The following is a 19537-nucleotide window of genomic DNA, read 5'->3' as shown; positions in this document are numbered from 1 at the left end:
TAGGGCCCGCGTGCCACAACTACTGAGCCCGTGTGCCGCAACTACTGAAGCCCGCACGCCTAGAGCCCATGCTCCGCAACAAGAGAAGCCACTGCAATGAGAAGCCCGCGTGCTGCAACGAAGAGTACCCCCGCTCGCCGCAACTAGAGAAAGCCCGCAGGCAGCAACAGAGAGCCAACACAGCCAAAAATAAAATTTAAAAATAAAAAAAATTAAAAAATAAAAGTTTGAAAAAAAAAGCAAAACAGGATAACCCAGTGATGTCCAACAATCCAGGTCAATATAACCTCACCTTTGATGTGGATTGTGACCCACAAGTACACTACCAAGCTGTCACACGTACTTCCTTAGGTGAGTTTAAGCTGCTGTTGCGGCTGTGGGCCTCTCCACAACTGTCATCTATCTATGCATCAAAAAACTCAGAAAACTTCACAGCAGCATTCCAAAGTGGTCTTTATTTTCATATCTAATACACCAATAAGAGTTGGAATAGAAAGAAGCTTCTGACTTTCAACTTTACAGTAAGGCCAAATCTTTTCCTATCCTTAGGTCAATTTTATAATGAAGAACTGGTGAATGTAATAGGTTGTGTGTCATTTACCACGGTGGTAAATGAAGTCATTACTGCTGTTCAAAAAAGGCCCTAAGGCCATCCTATTAGAAAGAGATAAATGGCACTGAGTGATATAACAGAACTAAAAAAAGACCAAGGAGACATCTTTGTTCTGTGAGATCAGAAATGAGAAAGAAAAGACCTGGCTGAAATAAAACAACAGACACATGAAATTTCTCATTTGTAATTTTAATCGAAGCATTGCTATTCATTTTTTAAAGTCTTTCCTTATAAGCACCAAATTTTAATACCTAGGTCAATTTGGGGGGAAAAGAAACTCCCGTCAAGAGCTCCCCTCCAGAAGAAAACAATGATGTTCATTCCTCCAAACAATCAAATTCGAAGACTACCAAAACAGAAACAAAAAAAGCCCACACAGAAAAACAAAAACAAAAACAAAAATCACATTCTAGAGGTTCAGTGCATTTAGCAGCCTTCACTGTACTGTCTCATCATCCTTCAGCTGACTTTCAAAAAAATAACACCCCAGTTCATCAAAATATACATTTTCCATTTGATTTTTAAATTAAAAAATAATTAAAAAAAGGAAACTTGAAGGAATTCACAATCAATTGCCTGACTCCTTTCGATGTCATGTACAGCATACGAAGGTCAGGAAGGCTATTTGCAGCACACATGATTAGGGGAAATTGATTTTCAAGGTTTAGCTTTCTTCCAAACAGTGTAAAATACCCACCTGGACAAGGAGTCAAGGAATAAGAACAGGTAATTCAAGGAAGAACAGGCATCACTTCAAATTTGTTTACTGGCCTACAAACTGGAAGATGGATGAAAGCTTCAGGGCTTACAGCACTGTGGTCATGAGAATGAAGGCCTCCTAAACAAGGGCACTTTGCAGCCAGGATGCCCACCACCTGTGAGTTGTGGGGTGGGGAGGGAGGGCGGTGGGTGAGCAAAGAAAAAATGAAAGGGACACAAATATCCTCTCAGGTAACGCTTCTGCTTCCAAGGACTCTAAAATGTTTTGGGGAATTAACAGGAGAATGAGGAGGAGAGGAGAGACAAAGACAAGAGGGAGGTGAGAAGAGGGGTGGGGGGAAGGGAGAGGAGGGAGCTAGGAAGAGAAGGGGGAGAAAGGTGGAAGGCTGGAGAAGAAGACGAACCAGAGGGCAGCCAGAGGGCGAAAGCCTTTTCTCCAGGTGTCATCAACTGCTTTCTAAAGTCTTTCAACGTATAAAGAAGAGCTGGCTATAACAAATGCTCTGGAGAGGAACCCTGATGAACATGCTTGCCTGTTCGCCAGGGAGAGGCGTCAAAGCTCTGCACAGGCCAGGAGGAACCTGGCGGCCCCTCCTCCCTGGAGGGCTGTCACGGTCACAGAGCTCAGGCTAGCAGGCAGCCATGAAACCTGCTCTCACAGGAAGCTAGACCCCGCCACCTCTGGTCAGGTAGCTTTGCCCTACAGACCACAGTCCGCTTTTAGGAGGAAGAAATGCACTATAAATTTCCAATGACAATGCTTTCATTTGGGTTTTCTCTGTTTTTTTTTTTCTTATTTCCCTGGACTAACTTTACTAAGTGGAACTAATGGAGAACATCAACATTAACTTTGTGATGCCCACCATTAGTTTTAGCTCTATCTCTACTGCAAATCAGGATCAAGTGAAGCGTAGAAACTAATATTAAAGTAGGGTAATTTTAACATAAAAGGACAATGAGCTTCTTCAGTCGGCCTGCTCCAGCTGGGACGGTGTCTAGACTGGGGCTTCTGAAGCCTTAAAGTGCACATCAATCTCCTGGCAGGCTGGTCAAGACAGGTCACCGGGCCCCACCCTCCAGTGTTTCTCATTGGGCGGCAGGCTGGGGCAGGGCTCGAGAAACTAGTTCCCAGGGGATGCCACAGGTCTGGGGACTGCCTGTGAGAACCAGTGGTGCCAGACCATTAAAACCACCTGAGAAGCTGTGTCAGGCCACACCCCAGCATCTGAGCAGGGTCGGGGGTGGGGGGGACCAGGGCCTTACATGTACTATACAACTAATTCTGTTTCTTTAAAATGTTAAACGGGCATGGTATTTACATGGAGGTTCTGATTTGGCAACACAATGATGTGGTCAAAGGATACAATTCCAAGTATGAAGGGACACAGACGATCTCCTTCGAGAATTCCACAGGACAATACAGGCGCCCCAGCTGTTCTTCATAGAGTGACAGGGCTTCCGTCAAATTGACACAGTTCCCCTAAATCAAAGAGAGAAAAGCAAACAATAGGATTCTTAAGTCCTACTGAGCATCCCACTCATTTGAAGGTCTCTAATAAATGAGCAATTCTAGCTTTAGACAAAAGTTCATCTCTGAAAATGAGATAAGGTTTCTGTACTTTCACAAATTGCACTGAGTGCTATTTATAGATCCATTAGCTCATTATCCTTCTACCTCATTTACCAAGCCATTTCAAATTATTCAAGTATGAAGCAACAGAAAGCAGTGAGACCAATTTCTCGTTACTGACACGGTCATTGTATCAACACCATGCAATGAGCAAAGATTCATACACATAACCCATTCAAAATACGTTTTCCCAATAGTCACCACTGTGTTGAGAATGAAGTATCAAAAAGATAATGTTCTTGATTTCCAGAATGGCTTAAACTACAACCCTCTTAAGAGTCTAAGATGTTGACACAGAACTATATTCACACCTCTGTGCTTTCCCCCAAAATCTGTGATTTATTTCAAGGCATAAGAGAACAAAAGTCTATTCAAGATGTATACACTAAGGATATTCCCCAGTTCTACTCTTTGTCAAACATTTTCTGACTTCGTTGTTCTAATTTTTCTCTATTTTGCCACCCCTTTTCCGTCTCCCCAGCAGGTAGGAGTGCTCAATGAAATATAGTGGAAGTCTGCTGGGAAAGATTTATTTCTTGAAATGTGTTCTTTTTTTAAATTGTTGAAGTATAGCTGATTTACAATATTGTGTTAGTTTCAGCTGTACAGCAAAGTGATTCAGTTATATATACTATATATATTATTATATATAATATATATATGTACCTTTTCAGGTTATTTTCCATTATAGGTTATTACAAGATATTGAGTATAGTTCCCTCTGCTATACAGTAGGTCCTTGTTGTTTATCTATCTTATATATAGTAGTTTGTATTAATCCCAAACTCCTAATTTATCCCTCCTCCTCCCTTTTCCCCTTTGGTAACTGTAAGTTTGTTTTCTATGTTTGTGAGTCTGTTTCTGTTTTGTATATAGATTCATTTATATTATTATTATTATTATTTTTTGAGGTACGCAGGCCTCTCACTGTTGCGGCCTCTCCTGTTGCAGAGCACAGGCTCCAGACGCGCAGGCTCAGTGGCCATGGATCACGGGCCCAGCCGCTCCGCGGCATGTGGGATCCTCCTAGACCGGGGCACAAACCCGTGTCCCCTGCATTGGCGGGCGGACTCTCAACCACTGCGCCACCAGGGAAGCCCTGTATTATTTTTTAGATTCCACATATAAGTGATATTTGATTCTGGACAATCAGGGATAAATACAGTGACCTGGCTCCTTCAACTTTCTTCCAGCCTCCGACTTAGATGGGAAATGTGGAGCTGCAGCAGCCACTCTATGACCATTAAAAAAAAAAAAAAGGTGAAGAGAATCAGAGATGCTGGCCAAGACACAGGAGATCTGCTGAATGGATACAGTACCTGCATAATTCTAGAGCAGTGATTCTTAATTTTTAATGTATGTGTGAATCATAGGGGGCCTTATTAAAATGCAGATTTTCATTCAGTAGATCTGGGGTAGGGTTTATCATTTGAGAACAATTTTCCCCCAAGGGCTTTTCATAATGGATTTAGAAAACAAGATGGGTATTTAATACCAACTATTTCCTCTTAACCTCTAAAATTCTTATATATATATATATAATTATTTATTTTATTTGGTTGCGCAGGTCTTGGTTGTGGCAGGCGTGCTCCTTAGTTGCGGCACATGTACTCCTTAGTTGTGGCCAGCAGGCTCCTTAGTTGCAGCTCACCAGCGCCTTAGTTGCAGCACCTGTACTCCTTAGTTGTGGCTGGTGGGCTCCTTAGTTGTGGCTCGAGGGCTCCTTAGTTGCGGTTTGCTGGCTCCTTAGTTGCAGCTCACAGGCTCCTTAGTTGTGGCATACGAACTCTTAGTTGCAGCATGCATGTGGGATCTAGTTCCCTGACCAAGGATCAAACCCGGGCCCCCTGCATTGGGAGCGTGGAGTTTTAACCACTGTGCCACCAGGGAAGTCCCAACCTCTGAAGTTCTTAACATTTGGAAGACAACTGAATATATGTGCTGATCACATTCCTTCATAAGAACTTTGCTATCAATTTGCCTCAAAATAGCCAAGTATAATGTAAGATGAAATTATTCACAAATAAAGCAGCCTGTGATATAAGCGTTCCTGAGGATGGCTTTCAAAACCAAAGAACCAGTCAGTCACGGGCAAGTGGGTAGACAGAACTATTCCAAGGGCTGGCCTGGGCGGTTTTAACGTAGCACATTCGCTCAGCACATCGTCATCCTTCAGTGCCAGCCTGTTTAGTAACCCATCATCTAGGGTCCTGCAGTGGGAACTGGCCAAAGTGCCCTTGGCCAGCATATAATTTGGTTTCAACATCAAGTTCACCATGAGAGTACATAAACACCACATGTGTAATTTAAGATTCACAAATAGAAAACACTGCCCGGTTGTTTTTAGAATACCTCACTACTGGGGAAGCTATAGAATGGAAATGCCACCAAGGTTCACAGTTCAAGGTTTTCCTTGCCATCTTAAAAATGACACCACACTCTCTCTTTACAGAGGGTATATGGGAAGTCCTCCTTACAAAGAATGTGGTAAAGAAATAGGATAGTTTCAATTTATGCTTCCCCAAAATTGTCAAAAAGCAGTTTAAAAAGGAAAAAAAAAAAAAACCCCACAGATACCTACCCAAAAAAAGTAATGTGATACATTTCACTTTTCTATGTATTTAAATGGAACTACACTGTTCTTTTCTTACAACACAAGGAAGATGCTTAATAACAATCTAATAGCAAAGAATTAAGAAGTTTCTCCTTGCCTCATGTTAGCTGTGGCTGACACTTGCTTTATTACTTTATAGATTTCAGTTCTGTTTGTATCTTTTAAACAGCTTGTGTGATTTCTGTAATATAAAAAGGTCTGGACTTCCCTGGTGGTCCAGTGGCTAAGACTCTGCTCCCAAAGCAGGGTGCCCGGGTTCGATCCCTGGTCAGGGAACTTGATCCCACATGCATGCCGCAACTAAGAGTTTGCATGCCGCAACTGAAAAGATCCCACATGTCGCAACTAAAAAAAAAGTCTGGAAGAATACCTCCTTAATGACACCATTTTTATCTAGTTCAAAAGCAAGCAAAAACAATATGATGATTTAGCAGATCACACGTGTGTAAAACATCTATAAAGAAAGCACAAGAGTAACTGAAACAAAAAATCACACTAAAAATGAGTTACTTCCAGAAGGCGGGAGGGGATTAGAGAGGAATGCAGACGAGTCAAGCGTACTGGTAACATCCACGACTGCGGGGGGACGGGGGAGTTAATATCTTTGTATCATAACTAATATGAATATCACACACATATTTTTGTACTTTGAAATAACCTACAGTTTTTTTTTAATGGGGGGTAGGGGGAACCTGCCTCCTAGTCCCACAAAAGCAATTCTTCCCTGGATTCAAATTCCCCCGGCCTGCCAGCGGTGGATCGATGAATCCCCACACATTCCAGGACGCCTTCCCCAGCTCTGTGGCCCACAGACAAGGCTGTCTTCAACCAGCCACAGTGACACTAGTGACATCATGAACTTGTCACTGTGATGCAAGCAGTTTTAGGCAGCAACATTTAGCTTTTGTCAGTCACCAAGTTAACAAGCCAAACAACATTTTTGTCCCATCTTTAACCTTACTCCATTTCTAAGCTACAGGCTCAGGGAAGGGGGGTGGGTGTGAATTAAAGGTATCTCCTGAGCATACCACGTGGTAGTTGAAGAAAGTATTACACTGTGGGAATGACATCTGTACATACTGAGTCAAACCACACTGCAGCTCTTGACTACTGCTTCTTCAAAGGCCTACGCCCCCTTGGTCCATATGACACATTCAACCACGCAACATACTGTGGGATTCCCGGGTATCATAAAAAGAGATCGCCTTGAGTTTCCAACTATAATGAATGCGAGGGTGGGAAGCATGTCCTAATACCTCTTTTGGACAATTCTTAGAAACCAGCACAGCCTTGAGTATTTAAGGTGATTTTTAGTAAAAGTTGGTTGGCAAAGGCCAGGTTATCAAAGCCTAAATCATTAGTATTTAGGAATGGGCGGGGATGATCTGTCAAGTAAGCCTTTCTATTAGCTGTCCATACTGAGACGGCAGTTCCCCAAGGAAGCAGTGTACCAGGTAAATACAACAAAAGAAAACAGTCACGCTTTCTTCCTAACTGGACCTATTCTCTACTACAAACTGACTGTTTTGAAGTAGATCCAAATTGGTTTCAGTCACTTTTGATTACAGATACCAGAGCCTCACATTCTCCCCAACTTAAGCTCCATGAAACTTCTATTTGAAGAAACATAAAAAGAACCAAATTCTATCAATATATGCTCTGCTTGAGAAATATTCACTTATGAAAAACCCAACTCACTAAATTTGGGTTGCTTTTATAAGAATAAGACCACTTGGTTTGAGCAGGTTTCATTGTAGAGTTCCTGTAAAGCAGGGGTCAGAACCCTTTACAGGGTTCCTATAAAGGGCCAGAAAGAAAATATTTTAGGCTTTGCAGATCATATAGTTTTCACCAAAAGTGCTCCAAAGCTGCTGCTGTAGCCAAAGCAGCCATGGACGCTCTGTAATGAATGGGCATGACTGTGTGCCAAGAAAACTGCAAAAACTAGCAGTAGATGAGATCTGGCCCATGGTTTACGGACCCCTGGACCCCTGGCTTTTAAAAAGTTAATTCTAGAATGTGTTTTAAAAATCATTCTTAAGAATGATCAGGGTAAAAAAAAGTCCATTCGTCAACAGTTGTCTGTTCCCTTGAAGCTTACCAACACTTTCACCAAGTGCAAGGTCCAGGATTAATTGCCCGTGCGGGGGGAGGAGGAAGAAAACAGGATGGGACGGAAACTAATTCAAGGTGTCTCTTAAGTTGCCAAGCTGTTTTCAGCACCATGAATCTCAGATCCCGTAAACTGTCTGGGGTCTGCTTAAAAATGCCTCCTCGGGAGAATAAAGTTAGGACCTTTCTAGTAGTTCTTGACATTTAACTATAATAATGTTTTTAAAAAGTTGGGGGGGAGGTGGAATTCTCCTGAAAATACTGAAGAATTAATTACAGGGACCAGAGTACAATACTGTTTATCTTCTGCTTACGAATCAAGGGATTTTTGTACCAAGTAAAAAGACGGATCATCAATTAGCTGCTTTTGCTGTCATTTTCAAAATGTTAAGGACTTTAGTAGGTTTTATATATATATGTATTTTTTACATATCAAGAAATACTAACTTCAAACCTTTTAAAATTAAGAATCCTCTAGAAAATAAGGAAAATACAATTTGCTTCCACCTGGTGGCAGCAGCTCATACTACAGCCAGAGCAGTTTATGAAATTATGTAGATGGCTTGTCCTCTAAGAATCTCCTAGAGGATGAGGGGAAAAAAACCACGGTCTGTGTCTCCATCTAGTCGCAGCAACTCATACTACAGCCAAAGCAGTTTATGAAATTATGCTGATGGCTTTTCCACTAAGAATCTCCTAGAGGATGAGGGGAAAAACCACGGTCTGTGTCTCCATCTAGTGGCAGCAACTCATACTACAGCCAAAGCAGTTTATGAAATTATGCTGATGGCTTTTCCACTAAGAATTTCCTAGAGCAGTGGTCCCTAACCTTTTTGGCACCAGGCACCGGTTTTGTGGAAGACAGTTTTTCCACGGAAGGTGGGGGGATGGTTCAGGCAGTAATGTGAGCGATGGGGAGCGGCAGACGAAGCTTCGCTGGCTCACTCGCCGCTCCCCTCCTGCTGTGCGGCCCGGTTCCTAACAGGCCACGGGCCGGTACCGGCCCGTGGCCTGGGAGTTGGGGACCTCTGCCCTAGACTTTGGGGGTGGGGGGGAATCACAGTCTGTGTCCCCATCTGGTGACAGCGGCTTATACTACAGCCAAAGCCCACGTTTAATAAATCGGAAGGTTGTGGTAACAGGACACAACAGAACTCATTAATTCCCTAAAAATGACAGGCCAGCTATTTACAAACTTACTGCTTCAGAACATAATCCAATTGTACTGGTCTGTCTTTGAAATTTTTTCAGTATAATACGGCTTTATTTATCCACTTCTCTATTACATCTTCAACTACTTCCTTCCATATTGACAATGTTGGGGATGACAGAATTAAAATATTGTATAACTGCTCAATTGCTTTATGCCACATTACAAATATAACAACCTCAGAATAACAATACTAATACCATCACCACCAACATGATTACTGAAAATACACAAAAGATTTTTGCATATACTTGTCCCAGTCTCCCCCACTCACCACTATTTTTAGTAGTTGTACTATCCCTACACTGTCAGAGCACACAGCCATTACATACTATACGCACTCCCTTTTAACCTTCATTTAGTCTTAATTTTACAAGTAACTAAATAGTTAGTGCTACCATTAGTCTTTATGTTAATGTCTCCTAAGTATTTTGGCTGTGTGAAGCACAAAACGTAGAATTTGAGAGTTTTGGGAAAAAAACACTTAAGTAAGTCTATACCTGTGTAAAATATTTCCCATCCTGTTTCAATACTTTCATTGAGAGGTCAAGAATCAGTCTGAGAAACTCCCATGTGGAATCTGGATGTAAAAAAAAAAATTAAGTTTTATAAATATGAGTTTATGTGCATCAGAAACAACATCTAAAGTCAAACATTCACATTAATATTCAACAATACAAAAAATAAGAAAAAAAAAGAAATAGCCATGAGCTTCTTAAGACCCAATGTTCGAGGGCTTATTCGTGAATGACAGCACACTGTCACATATTTTGTGCCTTGGACACACGTGCACATACACGCATACACAAGCAAGATCAAAAGCAAATGTGCATGTACGTAGCAGTGTTCTCACCATACCCATAAAGATTTGACACAAAGGCAGTGATTGAAATCTGAAAGACAACAGCTTTAAGTAAGGGGGAAAGCAGCAACATCTCAAGAGAGAAACTGCAAGGGTGAGGGTCAGCGAGGGTCATCAGGTGGTTACTCGAGTCTGGAAACTCAGCAGGAAGACAAGGTAATAGAAAAAACATGAACACTGAAATTCTAAGCTAGCAGTGATTTCGAGTTGTGGTCTGAGAAGGGGAACTGTCTCTGGTGTGGCTTAGAAAGGTCACCATATTGCCCCAGTACAGGTTAAAAAAATCACAATATATAAAAATAAGTTATCCAACAAGCTAATGTCTCAATGGTATAACTATGAGTCATTTTATTTCATGCTTATTTCAAACAACTGAATTAATTTTTCTCATTTAATAGCAAAACAGGATTTGACCAAAGCAAAATCTAGCCATCTTCCCACCTCTGGCCTCAGTTTAACTACCTTTAATAAATGAAGGAACTTTACTAGACAATCTCTTAAGATCCTTTCATTCTCACATGGTGCCAAGAAAAACGTTTCCATGAACATTATCTTGGTTAAAAAGAAAAAAGAGAACAGAATCTACCTTCTTCCGGAGATGTGGAGATTGGAACAGCTGTCAAATCATTAATCACATAATCAAACTCTCTCCCTTCTTTGGCGTACCTCTTCAGTACAGGAATACAGTCTTCTATTAGAACCTTCCAGAGAGAACCGGAACAGATGCGGGTGAGCCAACACATATGGAAGTAGTTAAACACTTGTAGAAGGAAAGGGGAGACGGCATGCGGGGGCTGAGGGCCACAGCACCCTGCCGCACAAGCAAAAATGACTTCCACCCATACCTGCTAAGAGCTACAATTCAGGACCTACTGCATGCTTTACAACTCCCCACAGGTACTATTACCATCCCCATTTTACAAATAGAGACACAAACGAGAGAGGTCACAAAGCCTGCTCAAAGGCACCCAATAAGAAATGGAGCCAAGAAGCACACCTAGATCTGAAAACCAAGTTCACACCTTTAACTCTAATCTATACTGCCTCTCCTACTACATGCATTTTCTTCTACTTTTAGTTTTTCTTTTATACTAAGCACTGAATGACTTTGTTGTCTATTGATTTATTTTTTGCATCTTACCTCTAATACCTCAAGTACTGATGGTAATAAAGCCATGTGATAAATGCCAGCTCTCACAATCACAGAGTTATTAACAAGCAGAGTATAGCAGGTAGGAGCTGGAATTCTCATACAGACCCTTTACAGTAAATACAGGAAATAAGTTTGGGATTTGCCGTATCTTTGGAGTATTGAAGCTATGTGGTAGGGACCACCTAGCTGTAGGCAAATTCCTGAACAAGAAAGGAGTTATTCTCCTTGTCTTTTCATTTTTCTACTTACAAAAAACATGTTCGTGTAAAAAAAAAAATCACATGTAACAAGTCAGAAATCGAGCTTGCCACAATTCCCTAAGATAAACTATTCCAGATCTTTTCCTATAAATGTTCTTACACATATCCTCAAAACCACAATTCTTGAAGAAACTGGATCTTCCTCTCCGGTTGTTACATAACTCGTTTCATTTAATGCATCAAGTGCAACCACGCAAAGATCTAGAAGGCACTAACACCTCAGCCGCCTCCAACTACATATCAGTCTTGTTTGATACGCTCAGTTTTCCCTTGTGCTCAGATAAAGTCTTGTGCACATTCACCTGCACATAAACACAAATGCGTTTTCTCGTTTGTATAACTAGGATCACACACATCGTCCTGAACTTGGCAACTTTCACCTAACACCATTCCAGGTAATGATGTTTTTTTAAAAATGTTAACATACCACTAAAAATGCTATATATTCTTACCATCTTCAAGTCTTGGTCTCTACAAACACAGCCATAACAAACCTCCTTGTATAGATGGCTGTTGCCTGGATGCCCAAACATTGGGTTGCCAGAAGAAAAAGCATGTGTACTTTAATTTTTAATTCTGAAGGCAATTCTTGCTCCAAAAAGCACCTGTGTCCTTGCAGCCTTCCCAGTACTGGATGTTGTCCCTGTTGTTTTATTTTGTCGAGTCCCTTGCTAACTTTTCACAGGAACTTCACGCCACCAATAGGGGTAAGCAGCTTGTCATAAGTTTGCAGGCTATTTGACTTTCGTCTTCTGAAAAGTACCAACGAAAGCGAGTCCCCCTAAAGCCGAATTCCTCTGCCAACTTTGTGATTAACCTCTTTATCCAAAACTTTATTCCCTTTCTTGTCCCACACCTGTTCCCCTCAAGCCTGAGGAGTATCAAAGAAGTTGCAGGGGGCGTGTTGAAACTGAGCAGGGCCCTGCGGGCCCTCCCGGGTACAAAACCTTTCTGTATCCCTACACCTAACAATCTGATACATAACTCCGGGATCTTCGACAGGAACTAAGGCCCCCACCCACGTGGAGGCTGGGAACTTCAGGCTGAGCACAAGCACTTAGAACCAGAAGACTGATGACTGAGAATCCAGTAACACCGCCGGGTTACCTCACCACCAACCAATCCGAAGAAAACTACACACCCTGCAGCTCTCCCCTCAAATCTGCCTTAAAACGCATTAGAGCTTGAGCTGCCTGTTCTTGCTTGGCCCTTGCAATAAACGTTTCTTTGCTCCAAACGCTGAAGTTTCAGTTTGTGCGGCCTCACTGTGTATCAGGCACACGAATTTGGTTTCACCAGTTTTGATGAGCCAACCAAGAGACTGTGCCCGTGACAGGTCGACCCTGGCCGAGGGCAGCCTTCTTCCCTGAGTCCCCAACAGCCACCAGAGCTCATTTCACTCAGAGGAACTTGGAGGGACTCTCCCTGGCGATGCCAGATGCCAGCCCTTTCGGCACAGGACTGTTTAGAACCAAGAAACATCCTGACCTATGGCCCACCTTAGGTATCAGTTTGGGGCGAGTCTCTCCAGCATGCGTGAGCTGGGAATCCTACCGGCTCCGTCTAGGTTCATTTCCTTCCAGGAAGTGAGCCACTCTGGGCTCACTGTGAGTCAATCTGATTCTCTTTTGGAAGTCAGACGAAATCTGTTTGAAGGCCTCCATCTGGGAGTGGGAAAGCAATTTTGAACTATACCTCATCTGATCTCTTGTCTATGCGGCCGTATTTGTTTTTTTTATCTGTGTATCAGTCAGTACTTGCATTGGCTGGTTGAGATATCTCTGGTAATGGAGCTCACATTGACACCATGGTTATTCTTCCCTATTGCACTGGCTTCGCCTACAGCAAAGAAGTCTTCCCTTCTAGTTACAAAAAAACATGTTCATGTAAAAAAAAAAATCACATGTAACAAGCCAGAAATCGAGCTTGACACAATTCCCTAAGATAAAGGGACTAGGGGACTAGGCTTGGTCATTTGGCTTCACCTCTGATAGGGCATTGGTTGGCTATCTCCCTTTCTGGGGCTAGGGAAGTGGGACCCTGAGATTGTCCTGCATTGCATTGGTTTGCTCTTTGCTTGATATTTGACGCCACCAGCCATGAATAACTATAGATGACCACAGCTCTGTTCCGGCTTGTAGTCCCCTAGAGTACATTTTTCAGAACTGGGAGATCAGCTTTGCTCCCATGAATGAAAGAAAATGCTATTTCATCGTAACACTGCCTGGCCTCAGTACACCTTGGGATCTGGACAACAATGGCCCTCTAAATTATAACAGCATCTTTCAACTAGAACTGTTTCATAAAAGGGAAGTGAAATGGGGTGAAAGTCCTTATGTATAGGCTCTTATGCTATGTTGTATCTAAGTGAGCCTTTTGGAACTGGTTTGGCTTTTATTTTGGGTGTGGGCATGAATGTCTCGGTACACGAGTCCCAATCCTATTCTCTCTTCCTGGTTTTAACCCTCATTAAGGGAGTCTTGGTAACCTGAATGCTGATTCAAGTTCATATGGAAGGGAAGCATGTGAATGTGGGTGAGTGATATGTATTACTGTCTATTACTGTTATTGATTTAAACCAAATTGGCTACTTACAAACTGAAGGAAATCTCACCCTGAAAATGGCTAAGATGAGGCTCTTTTGACATTCCAAAACTGTTTTGTGTGTGTGCAGTTAGTAGAGGTTAGCTACTACCTTCGAGATGAAAATGACCTACCTGGGCTCTCAGAAACTTTAATCGTCTGTGATCCCTGAGACTGGAGTGGGGGCGGGGAACGATGGGGACAGGGGGGAACGACGGGGACAGGGAAGGGGGCTTTTTAAACGCAAACAGGAAAACTTTTACATCTGTGTCTATATAGACATATGTATGTCTATGTGTACATTATAAATATGTGTCTATCTCCAAATGGCATTGCCAAGATTGGTTTGTGGATGAGTTCCATTTAACTGACCTAAAAAAAAGCATGTGCTTATTTAAATTCTCAGAAATATAAAAAACTAGTTAGAGTAAATTTCAGGTTCATGTCATCTGGGAAATATTATTAATTTGATATTTGGTATTAAATCTAGCTTAAGCATGTTGGTTTAATATACACATGTCTTTAGAGTCATCAGTATTAAGTATAATACTTTTATTGCAACTAGGGTTACTAGAAGTCAGTAAGTTCATATTGTTTTAAAATTTGTCAAAAAGAAAAACAACTTGATGAGACATCTGAGTAAATTAAATGTAAATTAGGTAAGTTTTCTAGGTGAAACTTTGTTTTCAAATGTTTAAAAAATAAGGGAAATATTTCAACATACAAGGAAAGTAGGATGTGTTTACAGTAAAAGAAGTTTTGAAGAATGGAAGTGTGCTTTGTTAAAGGGAAAAAGGTAATTTTGTCCTAGAGCTGGTTGTTTCTGAATAGAAAAGAAAATAAAGAACAAAATAACATGGGTACAGAAAGTTTTAGAACGTTTGTGAAAAAGAAACACTTAGAAAAGTTTTATACATGGTCAGGATTGGCTAAGATTGGATTAAATTTAAGTAAATAAATTTTGTTATCAAGAATAGGCTGATGATAGGCTTCCCTGGTGGCACAGTGGTTGAGAGTCCACCTGCCGATGCAGGGGACATGGGTTCGTGCCCCGGTCCGGGAAGATCTCACATGCCGCGGAGCGGCTGGGCCTGTGAGCCATGGCCGCTGAGCCTGCCCGTCCGGAGCCTGTGCTCCACAACGGGAGCGACCACAACAGTGAGAGGCCCGCGTAACGCAAAAAAAAAAAAAAAAAAAGGCTGATGACGCATGCACCCTTTTTGGCCAACTGCATCATCGTCGAAGTTCTGCCGCTTTTCATGTGCTTTAAAGGCGAGTCCAATCTACCTCTTGAAAACTGTTTCCTGCAATTCTGCATTGCTTTCAAATCCTCTTCGTTGCCTTACCTCAATATATTTTTGGACGATAGTTATCATTTATAACTGTGCAGGTTTGTGAATTGCTGTGCCCCTGAGCTCCATTTTTCAACTCGCTTATTTGGGAGCTGGCCGCAAAACCGCAGGATTGCTTCAGGCCCTATTCCGGTTCCAGGAGGCAGGCTGATCCTTTGGTTAATTCTTCTTCCTGATTGGCAATTAGAGTGACATGTGCCCGTCCAAACACCTAGAGCTAGTCTCTCATTGGTTCCCCCTCTTCCCATTCATCCTCCGGACAAATTGCAAACTGTACGAAACAGGAGGTTAAAGGTGCTGATTCTCCAAGTGGGGAGATTGTTAGTAAAGCGGCTGGAATGGCGAACCCGAGCACCAGGAGATGAAAAATGAGGTGAGTTTTAGAAACCTTTCCCGATCACACGGTGTCCCATCCTCTGGGTTTCCCATGCATGTTTTAGCTGTAGTAAGATTCCCTTAAACCTGGAGAGTTGGGACCCATGGAATGGGTGGCACGATTATTGCTTTAAAGGGTCTGCATTTGCTCACCCAACCTCACCAATCCTCTCAGCCCCAAGTGTCCAGCCTTATGTCTCATCCAGCTGTGGGTCTAGATGTGTCAATCCAGGTTGCATCACAGCCCCTGAAGGAATTTTGTAAAAATTTCTCTTTCACGGTCTTTTTTTTTTTGTAATTTATTTTTATAATGGGGTATCTGATTTTCACTGCTGTGTTTATGCCGCTTTACACCCACCTGATTCACTTACAAAGAGATATCAATAAATACTTTTTTAAGATTCTTTAAAAAAAAAAGAATAGGCTAATGCAAGACTGGAGTTTGGGTTTTTGGTTTTCTCTCTCTGCTGGCAAAACAAAGTTTTCTTAGAATGCTAAGCTGCTTTCAATAACAGATTGTGAGTTTTTTTGCCTTTCTGAGGGATCTGACTGTAACTTTCTATATTTGCCTTTGAGATCTTTTATTGTCACTTTGGTTAGGTGAATGGGTATTGTTTCACAATGACCTATGATCTTATTTGACCAGGTGTTTTGAAACTTTTTAATATTTTTGACAAACGTCCCAAATATCAAATTCTAACTGAAGTTCTTTTGACCTCCAGCTAACTTTAGGATGCTTCAGAAGAACCCTAAGGCATCTCAGAGATTAAATGAACTAGGATACTTCAGTATGTTAAATTACATGGGAAGCATTGTCAAATGAATGTTAAGCCTTATGAGGTTATACGGTATGGGCAAATGTTTTTATATTCTTAAAATTATATGAAACACAACATTATAAATCAACTATACTCCAATAATTTTTTTTAAATTATATGGAATTTCTCAAAGTCTGGTGTGTCCTGATAAAATGTTACTCATAGGGCTTCCCTGGTGGCGCAGTGGTTGAGAGTCCGCCTGCCAATGCAGGGGACACGGGTTCGTGCCCCGGTCCAGGAAGATCCCACATGCCGCGGAGCGGGTAGGCCCGTCAGCCATGGCCGCTGAGCCTGCGTGTCCGGAGCCTGTGCTCCGCAACGGGAGAAGCCACAACAGTGAGAGGCCCGCGTACCGCAAAAAAAAAAAAAAAAAAGTTACTCATAATTCTAGTTATTATAACCAAGTTTTTTGTCAGTTACATTGGGATCAGGTGTTTAACTGTACCTTTTAAGTTTTGTCACTCAGTTACAGTTTTACCGTTTTTGCAAAAGTGCTTCATCTTCAAGAAGATTCATAGAAAGGACTTTTTGACATGTCCAAGTCTTATAAACTTCAGATCATATCGATGAACTGGGTAAGCAATTACAGAATCCTAACAGAAAAACCTGGCAGCTTCATAAACACTGTTAACAAAAAGGATTACTGAGCGAACTGGTGAATATGGTTATAATTTTTATGGTATTTGTCCAAAATACTACTGGTTTTGATCTGTGTTTTCCAGATATAAGGAAAACTTCCCCTCAAGCTAATTATGACTTACAGCAATGAAACAATGATTTTTTTTTCTACCCGAGCCCTCCAAAAATTGGCAACTCAGATTTCCCAGCAACGTTATCAAGGTGAACGAGAAAGGTCACTACCTGACAAGCGCAGGAGTCTCAAGATGTTTTGGAGACCTCTAGAAGAGAGGAATTCACGCAGATCTACAGACATGGCAGGCAGAATCTGTGGCAAGCCCTTGGTATAGCTTTACTGGCCCTGAGGGGCCTTTTAAAAATTCAGTCTCGGGGCTTCCCTGGTGGCGCAGTGGTTGAGAGTCCGCCTGCCGATGCAGGGGACACGGGTTCGTGCCCCGATCCCGGAAGATCCCACATGCCGCGGAGCGGCTGGGCCCGCGAGCCATGGCCGCGGAGCCTGTGTGTCCGGAGCCTGTGCTCCGCAACGGGAGAGGCCACAGCAGTGAGAGGCCCGCGTACAGCAAAAAAAAAAAAAAAAAAAAAATTCAGTCTGGGATCCCTTATGAAAAGTTCCAGCACAGCCAATTTAAAGGATCAATTACATGTATGTAAATAATCAGACCAAGTTTGTGAAAGTCTTTTATTTTATTTATTTTTATTTTTTTAATTAGTTTCTGCTTTATAACAAAGTGAATCAGTCATGTGAAAGTCTGATTTTAATAATTTGGCTAAAATATTTGGTAAAAAATGAGGGTAATTTTGGAGAAAGATTGTTTCAATAGATATTAAATTCTAGTTCTGTTGGGGTCTGTATTTATTGCTTAAGACTTACTTCCCAGATAGCTCCTTGTTATATAGTTGTAAAGTTTAATCAAATTATTAAAGACACTGAGTTTGTTTCTGAAGCTTATAACAGCAACCTATCTTGAGATGAAGATCAGATGTCCCATGACCTGTGTGTGACAAGGCCCTATCAAAATTGAAAGCTACTGTGTTAACCATATTGTTGCCCCCAATGTTCAGGATAGAAAGAAAATTTCCTAGTGAAGTTGTCAGGGTATAACTACTCATACATGACATATATCATTGCTAGCTTTAAGTCTACTGCTAAAAGCACATACACACTGCTTGTGTTACAATTCGGTATAATTAACTAAATGTGTAGCCTATGAAATGTTTCCCCATTAGCATACCTCTGAGCCTATGGACAGTATCTGATTAGTCTTCCCCCAAAGTAGATACCTAGGCAAATTTATATAAACAAAAAGGAGGCCTAGCACAGAGGAACATGAGGGACCCAGGGGGAGGCAGCAACCACCCTGACATCGAGGGACAAGTACTTTGGTCTCCTGAAAGATTTGCAATCAAAAGGGGAAATGAAAGAAAAATCTTCACATATGGAAGTATGGGGGAGTCATTCTGGCTTATACACGGTTTAACTTAAACTTTACTGACCAGAGCGGCCTGGTCATATGGTACATATGCTTTGGCCATTGAGGAGGGGAATGAATTTGTCAAGTCAAAATGGAATACATGTGGTTCAAACATCCAAGGTAGAATTAGGTGGCCTTTGAGGACATGATTTTAGACACATCTGTCTTGTTGAGAACTTGAATTTTCTGAACTGTATCAGACTCTGGGATACCACCAGCCATTCTCAAAGTAGTGCCGGCTGGCAGCTGCAACCTTATCTCAAGGTCTCCTCTTGTAACTATTAAATTTTTTAGACAACGAAATTGCTTTAGATCATACATTAGCAGAAAAAGGAGACATGTAATGGCCAATAGCTCCTTTTATGTATGTTAATATCACATCAAAAGTTATAACCTACTTAAGGGGAGACTTGTAACCAGTTAATCTAATTTTATCTAAGTGCCAAGTCCAGATTGGTTTTCAGGCTCATTCTCCTGAATTTCTCAGGGAATGATATCTATTTTCCAAAGTCTGTTTGGGTTGTCACTACTACTCCTAACTAGATCTGGCACACCAAAACAGTGGACTAAAGAACTGAGATCTCTTTTTTTTTTAAGATTTTTTTTTGATGTGTACCATTTTTAAAGTCTTTATTGAATTTGTTACAATATTGCTTCTGTTTTATGTTTTGGTTTTTTGGCCATGAGGCATGTGGGATCCTAGCTCCCAGACCAGGGATCGAACCTGTACCCCCTGCATTGGAAGGCGAAGTCTTAACCACTGGACCACCAGGGAAGTCCCAGGAACTGAGATCTTAATCATACAAGACTCTGATTCAAGACTTGGAACTTGGGAGTATTTCCAACTCAGTGTCCATTCCCCAAGGTGAGGCAGGACTATGCCCCATTTTAGCAGGAAGTAGCCAGACAGGTCATCACCCCATTCCCTCAAAGATTTGGACAAGGTTGAAACAGGGGTGGGGGATTAAAACTAGTCATCCATCTCCCCAGCCCCCAAAAGTGTACTCCCTCAGCAGACTTTATGATTAACCTCTTTATCCAAAAGTTTATTCCCTTTCTTATCCCACACCTGTTCCCGTTAAGACTGAGGATTATCAAAGAAAAGGGGGAATTTAAAGTGAGTG

General features: G+C 41.7%; 1 protein-coding gene across 2 annotated transcripts in view; it reads right to left on the bottom strand.

Moving 5' to 3' along the window:
- Positions 1-786: 786 nt before the first annotated feature.
- The window catches only part of SMS (spermine synthase), a 53334-nt gene continuing 34583 nt past the window's right edge, over positions 787-19537 (bottom strand). For both annotated transcript variants that reach the window (XM_082610716.1, XM_082610715.1), the window contains exons 8-11: positions 10348-10462; positions 9400-9479; positions 2698-2813; positions 787-1310 (exon numbers count right to left, since the gene is read on the bottom strand). In XM_082610716.1, the coding sequence (XP_082466842.1) occupies positions 1271-1310; positions 2698-2813; positions 9400-9479; positions 10348-10462 (351 nt within the window). In that variant the 3' untranslated portion in view covers positions 787-1270. The remainder of the gene's footprint in view (positions 1311-2697; positions 2814-9399; positions 9480-10347; positions 10463-19537) is intronic.

The sequence above is a fragment of the Mesoplodon mirus genome, assembly GCF_964341445.2.
Source record: "Mesoplodon mirus genome assembly, chromosome: X".
Lineage (NCBI taxonomy): Eukaryota > Metazoa > Chordata > Mammalia > Artiodactyla > Ziphiidae > Mesoplodon > Mesoplodon mirus.
This window is presented reverse-complemented; position numbering and strand designations above follow the sequence as displayed.